Genomic DNA, 13,199 nt, shown 5'->3' with positions numbered 1-13,199 from the left:
ACCTCTTTTTTTGTTCAAAAACGTCTAGTTACCTATTTTACATTCTAATAACATTGTCATGGTACTGTTAATGTGTCATGAAGAGTCATCTCCGATATTTATATTTACTTCTTCTTTGTATTGTATATGTCGAATTTTTTATCTGGTGTAATGGTTTTAGACAATTTAAACAAAACAAAGTGTTAAAAAAGATTTTTGTGGAACAACATGTTTCAAACTACATCAGTTACAGAAAAAAAAATGTTTCAAACTACAGAAAAAATATAAGCAAGTACAAGTTTTACAACAAAGTGATCACATGATAAAATATTATTCTTCAAATACTTCGGCGACCATGGAAATGAAAGCACTAAACTTGCCTCCCCCTTCTTCATCCCCACCATCATCTCCTCCTCCTCCTTCTTCTTCTTCTTCTTCTTCTTCTTCCTCTTCTTCCTCTTCCTCCTCCTCCTCCTCTTCTTCTCCTTCTTCCTCTTCTCCTCCTTTTTCTTTTTTCCCACCACCTCCGTGGTGTCCCTTCTTCTTATTCTTCTTCTTCTTCTTCTTCTTCTTCTTCTTCTTCCCGAGGATGGCTCCAAGTCCAAGACCAACCATCGCTGCAGCTATCTTCTCTCTTTTTGATCCATCTTTGTTCTTGTCTTCCTCTTTCTTATCTTTTGAGTGATGATGGAGGTGGAATATTCCTCTATGCTTATGAGATTTTTCCTTCTCTTTTTCTGGTGATGACTCTCTGATGCCTCGTTCAACGTGGGCAGACTCAACCGTTTTATGCAACTGTATTTCCATCCTTCCTCACACTTTTTTCTTTCTTTCTTCTTTTTCTTCTATGAAATCGTGGTTTGAGGTCTTATCGTGTTTAATATGCACACTTATAAGCACGGTCCAGGATACACAACTTGTTACATTATCATTTAGTATATGACATGTTGTCAATACTTATAATGTTGGCATTTAGTATATGACATGTTGTCAATACTTATAATGTTGGCACTAACGCGTTGACTTTTAATTTATCCAACATTGACCGAGTAAATTCAGTCTTTTAAAACAATTTGTGTTTTCTTTAAGAGTTTATCATTTCTTGCTTGCGGACATCATTTAAACTCAGGAAACTTGAAGGCTTCAAACAAAGTTGACATTTTCATTAATAGTCGTAGGAGATAAAACTGACATCATTTTATTCAATTTTATGTACTAATTATAAAGTATATAAAAAGTTTAATCAATATTTTTAAAAATACTATAAACTTTTCTGGGTGTTTTCTGGATCACCATATATTGGCTAAATGAATTAATAACAAAATTTTGGATTTTTTCAAAATTTTAATTAATATGTTTTCATCAAATTCGAATTTTGTATAAACATATCAGTCGGTAGAATCTCTGGTCGAATGTTACGTGAATAACATAGACCAATCATAATTATTTACGGCCAATGAATTTACCGGTTTAACCGCGAAGCTGGATCAGAAATAAATATATTGTTTATGTCTTATTTTATCTATAAACCATATATGTACCTCCACTAAAAAGAGTTAAATAATTTGTGAAAGTAGAATGTTTTCTTTACACCATTTAAATGTATATGCCCTATTAGTCTTCAACATTTCGTTGCAGTTCGGATAATTTGGTTTTGATGTTTTTTGATTATAACCGTTCAATTATTTACAAAGTGTGATCTGGTTTCAGCTAGGTTATTTTGATTTTTGGTTCGATTTGATATCAAAGTTGGGATCAGCTAATATTTAGAAAACAGTCCAACTCAGTTCTCGTTAGATTCTGGTTTTTCCGGTAGTTACGGATTTATGGATAAAATATCGGATAATTTAGGGCTTTTAACTTAAATATCAGATAATTTAGACTGTTTGGATAGAAATATCGGATAATTTAAAAACTTTTTAATATTTTGAAGAAAAAATTATTCAGGTAATTTACAGTTAAATCACACAAAATAAAATTATTTAATGTAATTAATATTTTGACTTATTGACAATTATGTAATGCATCAAAAGTTAGATGTTTATCTTCTAATATTTAGTACAAACACAAATTTATAACTGGAAACAATTATCCATGCTATAGCGCGGATCAAGCTCTAGTACACACTGAGAATATCTTTAATCCTACTTTATTTTGATTTTAAAATAAAGTGAAAAATAAATTTACTCCAAATATAGAGTAACTTTTTTTGTTCATTACTCAATTTTTAATCTATAATAGAGTACTATTAAACCATCTCCAATAGTTTATTTTATTTTTTACTCAAAAATAGAGTAATTTTATAATAGAATTAGAGATTACTTTAATAGTATTCTATTTTAGAGTAAAAAATAAAATGATGAAAAAACAAATTATCTATTATAGAATTACTCGATTTTAGAGTAAAAAATAGTGTAAAAGATCATGGTACATGATACGCATCTTGTTACTTTATGATTTTTTTTTCTTTTGCCTTCTAAAATAAGTATATTGATCAGGAAAGAAGTAACAAGCAGTTACAACCAAAAGACCACCTATTCCAAAACTCCCACATAACAGGAGACTATACCATCTATTCACACCCAACTAAGCCAAAAAATTGAGTAGCCAGCGAGGAGAACCTCTAGCCACATAAGACTGGACTCGATTACCAGTGATTACACTTATGGCAATTAAACAGGCCGCTCGATTTGTGTCAGCACTTTCAAACACAACCCGCCAGTCCAATAGTTCCCCAAGCATGCGTCGAATTTCCGCCACTTCGAACTTGAAAGAAGGCCACGCCTTGGGTCTGTTGATTGCAGTAATCAACGTCCTCCATTCAAGAGCAAAGTAAACTCGCGAGCACCTGTGGGAAATCATACTCTCAACCGCCCATACCAAAGCTAAGAAGTACGCCTCTTCCTTCGACCATACACCCGAAAAGGATCTACGGCCATGAAGCAAAGTCGTGCCTCCTCTGTCTGTTAAGACCCACGCGGCCCCCATCTCCATCGTTTGCTTTGACCATCGCATTCCAACATTACATTTAACGTAGTCCCGTGGGGGAGCGATCCCATTTCGATGATGCACAAAAGGCACCGTGGGATTGATTATATTGTCTGCGTGGTCCACCTCTTGCGCTAGAAACCATAAATTGGCTTCCTCAGACGCCTTAGTACATGTATGCTTCCCATTATAAAGAAACCCTTCGAACAATAAAGAGTTTCCATTCTTCCATAAATACCAAGAATCCATGGGAAGTGTCGAGAAGTCCCTCCCATATCCTCAACCTTCTGCCATGTCTTTAACAAGTAGCTTACATTGGCAAAGATAGATAAGTCATCAAAACCCCCTTGTGGATGGGGAAAGCCTGACAATGCCCACACTTGTCTTGCCAATGTGCAGGAAAATAAGACATGGTTCACAGTCTCTCCGTCCATACCGCATGTTTGACACACCTTCTCACACTTCACTCCCTTACCGGACAGAGCATCAAGAACTGGCAAAGCTCCTGATAAGGCTTTCCATAAAAACACTTTGAGCTTAGGAGGGGCCTGTAGCCTCCACACCTGCGCCTTTAAGGGATTCACCGATGGTTGCTCTGTCTGGCGTTGAAGCAGCTCCGCTTTGATGATGCGGAAGGCAAGCTCATAACCAGACTTGACAGTGTAAAGTCCACTACGTGTAAACTTCCAAACCCATGAATCCTGAAAAGATACTGCTGGTTGACGCCGTAGGAGAAGCACAACGTCATTAGGAACAAAAAGCTCTTGCAACTTATTCCGGTTCCATCGTCTAGTAGGATAGTCAATCAGATCATAAACCCGTAAATTCACATCAAAGGTTCGCTGGAGACGCAGGGGAGGTCGAGATAGTCCTTCGTCATCTTCCAGCCAGGGTTCAGACCAGACATGGATATGGCGTCCATCACCAATAGAATATTTCAAACCTTTAGCAAGGAGCTATCTTCCATACAATATACTTTTCCATCCGTATGAAACTCTTGCCGCTAACGAGACATCCAAGAACCGCTGCTCACCAAAATACTTTCCTTTTAATACTTGAGCCATAAGACATTGATCGTCTTGTAGCAACCTCCAGGCCTGTTTGGCTAAGAGAGCTTGGTTGAAGCATTCCAATTCTTCGAAGCCCAAACCACCATCTTCTTTGGAGAGGCATAACTTCTCCCAACTCAGCCAGTGTATTTTTCTTTTAAACTCCACGCCATCCCACCAAAAGCGAGCCATCTCACTACTTAGCCCAGAGAGCACAGTCTTAGGAATTTGATAGACAGACATTGGGAGAACGGGTAATGCCGATGCCACTGCTTTGATAAGCACTTCTTTGCCGCCTTGAGATAATTTTTTTGCATGCCAGCCCGAGGTTTTCTTATTAATTCTCTCCTTAAGGTATGAAAAGAGCTTGACCTTTGAACCTTTCATGATCGCCGGAAGCCCTAAATACCTCTCCATACCTCCTTCTGTCTCAACACCCAGCACCTGTTTGATCCGGTTCTTCTCCGCTTCCATGACCCTCTTGCCAAATACTATGGAAGACTTTGTTGGATTAAGCATTTGGCCCGTCACCAATTCATATCGCCGGAGTAACTGGATCAAGTTAGTACTTTGTACTGCTGTAGCTTGGCAGGAGAAGAGACAATCATCAGCAAACATAAGCTGATTAACATGAGGACCGTTCATTCCAAACCTGATGCCTGAAATGGAATCTTCGCTCTCCGCCTTTGCAAGCATATGTGAAAGCCCTTCAGAGCACAGCACAAACAGCGCCGGTGACATAGGGTCACCTTGTCTCAGTCCCCGTTGCGGTAAAATCACTCCATGAGGTTGATCGTTAATGAGCACCGAGTAGGTAACAGTCGATACACATTTCATAACCCACTGAACCCACTGCGGAGCAAAACCCAAAGCACACATCAAAGATCTTAAATAACTCCATTCAACGCGATCATATGCCTTGGACATATCTGTTTTAACCACCATTTTATCAGAGTTGTTGTCTTGAGAATCTCCCAACGAGTGAAGCATCTCATGCGCTATTGTAACATTGTCTGTCATAAGGCGATCAGAGACAAAGGCGGATTGAGTAGGGGAGATGATCAGTTGAAGCACCGGTACTAATCGCTTCGCCAAAATCTTGGAAATGATCTTATAGAGCACTGAGCAGAGACTGATAGGTCGTAGATCATAGATGGATTCCGGATCCGGGATCTTGGGAATCAAGCAAAGGTGCGTATAATTCCATTCTTTAGGAAGAATGCCCTCCTCAAAAAATCTCTGTATTTCTCTAACAACCTGTGTTTCAACAAGATGCCAAAACCTTTGGAAGAATAAGGCAGACATCCCATCAGGACCCGGCGCTTTTGATGGGTGGATAGAAAACAGGGCATCCTTAATCTCTTCAGCTGAAACCCTCTTAGTCAAATCGTCATTCATCTGGGTTGTAACGCGGGGTCGCAAGTCTTGAAACCAGGAAGTAAATGGTGGAGGGTTAGAAGATCTAAAGAGGTTTGAGTAGAACTTCACAGCCACATCTCCTTTAGCAGCTTCCGAGAAGACTTCAGCACCATCATCATCTACCAGCTTATCAATATGCTTTCTCGCTCTCCTTGCTTTAACTGAGTTATGAAAGAACGTTGAGTTCTTATCTCCTCGTTGAAGCCACTTTTCTTTACTCCTCTGCCACCAATATGTTTCCTCATCTCGTTGAGCTCGTAGCAGTTCTCTTTTAAGGAAATGGATCCGATCAGTAGATTGCGAGAGGGCAGATTGTTCCTGTTCCAATGCCATTTCAGCCTGATGGATACGATCCTTTGAGTTCATATTGGCTTGACGCTTCAGTGAACTAAGGGCCTTCCTACATGACTTGAGTCTAGTAGTAACAGAGCCACCACCTCTGCTGATAGAGTCATTCCAAGCCCGCACAACTGTATCCTGAACACCAGCCACTTCCAGAAATCTTGAGTCAAATCGAAAGCATCCTCTATAAGAGTCTTGTGCTTCAATAAGAGAAATAAGCACTGGCCGATGATCAGAACCTCGCTTATCTAAAAACGACTGATTAGAGTTTGGAAACTTATTAAACCAAGCCTTGTTTCCAAAGCATCTATCCAGCCTTGTATGTACCCAGGTTTTATTCCGATTCCCACTCCAAGTATACCCATTGCCATGGCTAGGCAATTCCACCAAAGAGCATGCCTGGATCATGTGATTGAAAGGAGCAAACGATTCTTCTGATCTCCACACTCCTCCAATCTTCTCACCATTGTGAAGAATCTCATTAAAGTCACCGAAAACACACCACGCCTCCTTCCTCTGTACACCAATTCTACTAAGCCTTTCCCACAGGTCTATTCTTTTATTTACAGCAGCTGGACCATATATACACGAGGAAAAGAAAGATAGATTTCCATACTGTATAATACAGTCAAGAAGATTCTTATTTACAACCAAAAACTTCAACTTGACAGCCTTTTTCCATAATATAGCTACACCCCCCGCATGACCAACAGGGTCTACTGTAAAAACTTGATCATAGCCGAGCCAAACTTGTAAGTCTCCAACAAAACAAGGACCTCAGGAAAGTGTTTTCGACGCAATTCCCTGAGGCGTGAAATTGTCAGGCCATGGGGCGATCCCAAGCCCTGACAATTCCAGCTTACGATGCTCATCTTGATCTCGGCGATCCCTCAGACGGGATCACCCTTGCTTCTTTTTTCCTGCTCCCAAACGACTGCTCTGGCTCCTCACTGGATCCCTTACGCTTAGCACCTACTGGAGAGCCTGACTCAGAAGAACCATACAACTCCCGAAGAATTCCAGAGGCCTCTCCTTTTGCTTCTTTTCTTTTACGGACGTATGGTCTTCGTCGCGGTTTGGTATTCTTGGTTGCAACCCCGGATGGTGTTTTAGTTGAAAACTGGAAACCATATTCCGTCGAGTTGCCAACAAGACTGAGTGAGCCGCTACTAGTTCCCTGCAGATCACGCGTCACTGGTGGTAATGGACATGATAGAGCTGTGATCCACAGACAGTCTATCCTTGAGGGTATCAGGGAGATTCCACGTCCTAAAGTTCCCCTCAGTATGCGCCTTGATTGCCGACGCCATAAGCTTGTCATCTTTGCCTTTGTTCACACCATCAGACGCCTCTGGAGCATTTAAGTCGAGATCAACGACTCGGCCTTTCTGTTTGTCGATTTGCCGGGTGAACTGAGGAGGAGGTTCCAATCTGAGAACCGTCTTCTGAAGAACAGGATCCTTCTCAACATCAGCAACCGAAGCCCTGATTCTCTCAATACGAATAAGCATATCTGCCTCTGTGGCCATCATCATATAGCGCCTCATTTCCTCCAACACCTCTAGAGATATCTTTGCTCTACCCGTGAGAGGACAAATACCAACTTGTTCTTCTGTTAAAACATCAAATAGAGGGTCTTGAGGGCTTAAGACCAGGGTGTCTGGTTGCTTCTCACGGAGAATCCGCTGACGTCTCTCCAGAGCTGCTTCTTTACGCTTGTTCACCAACCGAGGGCAGACCTCCTTTGCGTGGTTTAAGCGTTGACACTCATAGCATCGCTTCTGAAGTCGTTCATAATTAAAGAACACCGTCGATGTACCACCTTCTGGCAAGTTGACCACCATTGATTTCTTAAACGGACGTGCCACATCCATCCGAATTTGCATCCTCACATACTCTTGAAGTTGTGGTCTATCAGGATCAAACGACTACCTTCACCACTCCCAAGCGATCCCCCAAAGCTGTAATTGCTTTCTATGTATAATGATTGAGAGGGATATTACGGACTTGAACCCAGACCGTGATGTATTGAAGGTAATCCGGCGGTGGGTTCTCCTCCCATCGCTCAATCGCTAACGCCCATTCATTTGAGGTATGAACGCCTTTTTCCAATACGTCTATCAAGTCATGTTCATTATCAAAAATGAACTGGAAACGTTCCTTTGATAATGCTACTCCTCGAACTTTGCCCTGTTTCTGCCACTTCCGAGGCATCTCTCTTATGAGATTCGACATCTTTTGACAATCGGGATTCAAGATTCTCCCAATTAGACTCCGGATGTTGCGCTCACACGAACTAAATTGAAGAAGGTATGGCATGTCAAAGGGTTCATCATCATCCTCCAATGACATCGCCATCATCGCCTTATCCATAGCATGAGACATCTTGGATTTGCTTGTTGTTCTTCTGGGTTTCTTATGCCCACCGATAAGAAATAAGAACAAACCCTTGAAACTTTGAAGATTGATCAGAAAAAGAAAGCTGTTTGCGGTGGCTAGGTAATACGTGGCACACTTTGATGACTACACAAAACGCTCCACCCATTAATTAAACTTTTTTTTTTTTAATGGGAGAGAAACCGAAGCTCAAAGAAGGGAGACTTTACTTTCTAGAGAGAAGGCAGAGAATTTTCTCTCTCTTATTTTTGTGTCCTGTTACTTTATGATTTAGCATATGTTGTCAATTAATTATATTGTTCGCACTAACGCGTTGACTTTTATCAAATATTGACCGAATAAATTCAGTCTTTTAAAACAATGTGATTTTTTTAGTTTATCATTTCTTGGTTCTCTGACATCCGGAAAGTTTAAAGGCTTCAAACAAAGTTGACATTTTCATTAAGAGTTGAAGCAGATAAAACAAATAAAAATAAAAAAAAGTTGCCAAATGAGTGTATACGGAGGCAAAAAAAATTGGGGCCAGAAATGAAAAATGTAAAAATACCACAAGTTAAATACTAATTTTCAAAAATACTATCAATCAAAAATATAATAACATTTGGATTTATGATTTAGTGATTATTGTTTAGGTTTTATATTGATTTTTATGTTTCCAAACAATTTCCAGAAATACTTTAATTTTTAATAATGTAGATGTTACTTAGTTAAAAAGATTGGAGTTTAGTTTATAAGTCCAAACAAAATTAGATCTTTCGGATTAAACCCTTTTGGACTTCAGATATTTTGGGAATAAGCATGTTTGTGCTAAAACGGGTCCAAAACCCCAAAATTTTATATTTTAGTTTAAGTATTATCATTCTTGCAATCAAACAATTATCAGTATTGACATATTATTTAAATATTTTTGATCCAAACTTTAATAAAGCAAATATAAAAATTGTTATGCAGCTTATTGTTTGATCATTACAAGTGTCACAATTTAAATTTTGCAAATGTACCTTCTTCTTTTATGTACGACATGTTTTTTTCTAAAATACAAAGTATGAAACATTTAATCATGTTTATCATAAATTTTGTTCTCTTCTACATATTTATTTTAATTTATATTGGCTTATTTAAATTTTATTAAATTGGTTTGTTTATAATATGTATTTAAAACATATAAAAAGTAAATATTATTAATAAAGAAGAAAAGTTTAGACTCAACTTTTATATTTTAAAGCAAAAAGTGGAAACTAATTATTTATGAAAGTTTGAGAAATTATTTTTTGAAAAACCCAAAAAATACGAAAACCCTATAACCCTATAAGAATCAGGCCGAAATTTAAATTCTAGACAGAAAATATTTCTAAACCGGGTTATACTGGACTCAAATATTTACACAAATATTTACAGACTAAGCAGGTTTGGATCAGGTTGGGTTAGCCGGAAATTGACACATAGCTATAACTTATGTTACTATCACTGTAGACTAGGTGATATTTGGCTATATATATCATGGTGTGGTTCTACTTGTTGAGTAAAAATTATGCTGGTTTAGTACTTAGCCGGTCCTAATCGGTTATTATTTTATTTTTTCTCTGTTAACACTGAGAGAGCCACAACGTCTCGAGTTCGAACACCAGACGCTGTAATTCCCAATTGTTCATCTCTCATGTCAACACTCAACAACCTCCTCTGAACCCTAAGTTTTCCCGGGAACTCTAATCAAGCTCAATTGCCTCAGTTTCCGTCTCCGATTGAAGGTTTTTTGCACCGGGAAATGGCGTCGAAGCCGTTGAACAACATCTGGATCCGTCGCCAGCAGTGTCCCTGCGGCGATTGGAAGTGCTACATCCGCCTCGACGGAGACGAATCAACAACAACAACCTACAACAACGCAACCAAAAGCGAGATCGAACCATCAACAACACCATCACCATCACCATCATCATCATCACCACTCTTCACGCCTTACGTCGGCCAAATCTTCAGAACCGACGACGAGGCCTTCGAGTACTACACCGCCTTCGCGAGAAGAAACGGCTTCTCGATCCGCAAAGCTCGCTCCACGGAGAGCCAGAACCTAGGCGTCTACCGAAGAGACTTCGTCTGCTACCGATCCGGATTCAACCAGCCGAGGAAGAAAGCGAACGTCGAGCATCCGCGCGAACGCAAGTCCGTTCGCTGCGGATGCGACGCCAAGCTGTACCTAAGCAAAGAGATCGTCGCTGCTAACGGAGCGACGCAGTGGTACGTCTCGCAGTTTAGTAACGTCCACAACCACGTGCTTCTCGAAGACGAGCACGTGAGGCTCCTCCCTGCGTATCGCAAGATCCAGCAGTGCGATCAGGAGAGGATTCTATTACTGTCGAAAGCCGGTTTCCCCGTGAACCGGATCGTTAAGCTGCTGGAGCTCGAGAGAGGAGGAGGCGGGGTGGAGCTGCCGTTTATAGAGAAGGACGTTAGGAACTTCGTTAGGGCGTGTAAGAAGAGCGTTCAGGAGAGCGACGCTCTGCTCAACGAGAGGCGGGAGAGTGATTTGATGGAGCTTCTGGAGTCGTGCAAGGTGTTTGTTGGTGAGAGGGGGGATGTGGGTTTTGTTTACGAGTTTACTTCGGATGAGAGTGGGAGAGTGGAGAGCTTGGCGTGGGCTTATGGGGAGTGTGTTCAGGGGTACTCTGTGTTTGGGGACGTGGTGGTTTTCGATACGAGTTATAGGTCGGTTACTTATGGTTTGATACTTGGGGTGTTCTTTGGGATGGATGGTAATGGGAATGCGGTTCTTTTGGGGTGTGTTTTGCTGCAGGATGAGAGTTGCCGCTCGTTTGCGTGGGCTTTACAGGTTTGTGGTTTTTGTGAATGCTCAAGATATGTTGTGGTTAGGTTCGGCTATTGCGGCTATCAGGTAGTACGGGTAGAGGGCTAGATGATTTATTTACTACATGACCTATTTTCTGTTTGGGTTCCGTGGGTTCGGTCTAGGAGTTTCGGTTAGGATAGTAAAATTAGGAACTAGAAAATACCCAAACAAAATTTGGTTCTCATTATATTCCAGTTCCGGTTCGGTTATTTCGGATATTTTGCGGGTTGAATATCAGTTATTTTAAATAAATTATCTAATTTTATTCCGATATTTTGAATTATTTTGGATATTTTAAATAAATATATTCGGATATTTTAGGGTAGTTTGGTTCCAGTTCGATTCAGTTGTTTCGGGTTTATATTTAGGTATTTTAAGGGTTTCGGTACGGTCCCAGATTTGGGTATTTCTGGATATTTTTTTAACATGCCTATTTGTGGTCATGCGCTCACTTTTTTTTTGTTTTGTTTTGGACAGACTTTTGTTCGGTTCATGAGGGGTGGACATCCTCAGACAATAGTGACGGATATAGATAGAGGACTTAAAGATGCTGTTGAGACGGAGCTGCCGAACACCAACCATGTGGTGTTTATGTGGCACGTTGTCTCCAAACTAGGAAGCTGGTTTTCTCAGGCTCTTGGGTCGCACTATGATGAGTTTAGAGCTGGGTTCGAGATGCTGTGCCGTGCAGGGAGTGTTGAGGAATTTGAACAGCAGTGGGATCTACTTATCTCTCGTTTTGGTCTTGTTCCAGATAGGCATGCGGCTTTGCTTTACTCGTGCAGAGCAACCTGGTCACCTTGTTACATCAGACAGCATTTTTTAGCTCAGACTATGACCCCTGAGTTCAGTCTATCTATAGATTCTTTCTTGAAAAGAATTGTAGCAGGACCATCATGCATGCAAGCATTACTTGAAGAGGTTTGTGAATTTTATAAAACTTACAGTTTTACTCAATTTATTGCTGCCGTGAGTTCATTAATCTAGAGAGCATTGCAGGTAAGTGTTGCTGCAAGTCTATCCAAGCAAATCACGCCGCGAGTTCCTTATCCGAGCATGAAGACATGTATGCCTATGGAAGATCACGCGAGGGCTGTTCTGACGCCTTACGCCTTCAGCGTATTACAAAACGAGATGGTTCTGTCTCTTCAGTATGCGGTAGCCGAGATGGCCAACGGTCCACACATCGTGCATCACTTCAAGAAAATGGAAAGGGAATGCTGCGTGTTCTGGAACCCGGAGAACGAGGAGATCCACTGTTCGTGCAAGGAGTTTGAGCATTCGGGAATCCTGTGCAGGCATTCTCTTCGTGTGCTGGCCGTGAAGAACTGCTTCCACATACCCGAACAGTACTTTCTGGTTCGGTGGAGACAGGAGAGCTCCCTTGTTAGTGAAGAGAATCAAAACGGTATGGGCATTGGCGATGATGACTGTGTTCAAACGTTTCAGTCGCTCACTGAAACTCTACTAACGGAGTCAATGGTCTCAAAGGATCGGCTTGATTACACTAACCAAGAACTTTCTGCACTTATCGATCGTGTAAGAAATGTTGCACCTGCTAATACTTGTATCAGCCACGACTGCTGATCGCTAAGCAAGTGAGCAGGTATGTTTTTTTCATGTCTTCTTTTTGTTTCCTACATGAGATGCATCTTTGTTAGAAACGTTTATTCAGAAACTATCAACAATTCTTAGTCTAAAAAACCTTTGATTAACAGGATAAGTTGGCAGCGTTTGCTCTTTCCCAGTTACATAGACTGCAGCGGTTCTATTTCGTGCGTAAAAGCTTATAGTGGATGCATTTCTTTCCTAACGTTAGTCAATTAGTTTAGATATTGTCAATCATGCTACAACGATAGAGAAGAACACCAAGGAAGAGTTTTTGTCTTCTGCTCAATCACTGATGTTGTATATATTTGATTTGTAAACTGCGCTTTTGCCCGGAAGATATGGTAGTAGATTTGCAATGAATCTGCAAACCCATGGTTTTTATTTTTGTTTTAGTGTTCTTACAACATGCAATATCTGATTCATTGCATCTCATTAGAGGTTGCAATGTCATCACCACATACCCCCTTACGATATTCTTAGATGCACAAAATGTAGCTCAAGTCTAAACTATGGTGAGAGTCATATATATGCAAATAGGTTGATTAGATTCAAAGAACTACATATTTGCT

At 40.4% G+C, this 13,199-nt stretch overlaps 2 protein-coding genes across 2 annotated transcripts; one reads left to right on the top strand and one right to left on the bottom strand.

Annotated features, from left to right (window-relative positions):
- Positions 1 to 159: 159 nt before the first annotated feature.
- Positions 160 to 897, bottom strand: LOC108810263 (uncharacterized). Its single transcript, XM_018582386.2, has one exon. The coding sequence runs from the start codon at positions 784 to 786 to the stop codon at positions 310 to 312; it is 477 nt and encodes a 158-aa protein (XP_018437888.1). The 5' UTR covers positions 787 to 897; the 3' UTR covers positions 160 to 309.
- An 8,814-nt stretch (positions 898 to 9,711) lies between these two features.
- Positions 9,712 to 12,990, top strand: LOC130497054 (putative protein FAR1-RELATED SEQUENCE 10). Its single transcript, XM_056989913.1, has 4 exons — positions 9,712 to 11,001; positions 11,497 to 11,940; positions 12,019 to 12,625; positions 12,738 to 12,990. Exons 1-3 carry the CDS (start codon positions 9,940 to 9,942, stop codon positions 12,604 to 12,606), a joined length of 2,094 nt encoding a protein of 697 aa, XP_056845893.1. The 5' UTR covers positions 9,712 to 9,939; the 3' UTR covers positions 12,607 to 12,625; positions 12,738 to 12,990.
- Positions 12,991 to 13,199: the final 209 nt, after the last annotated feature.

The sequence above is a fragment of the Raphanus sativus genome, chromosome 6, assembly GCF_000801105.2.
Source record: "Raphanus sativus cultivar WK10039 chromosome 6, ASM80110v3, whole genome shotgun sequence".
Taxonomy (NCBI): Eukaryota; Viridiplantae; Streptophyta; class Magnoliopsida; order Brassicales; family Brassicaceae; genus Raphanus; species Raphanus sativus.
The sequence above is the reverse complement of the archived record's forward strand: the minus strand, read 5'-3'. Positions and strand labels throughout refer to the sequence as shown.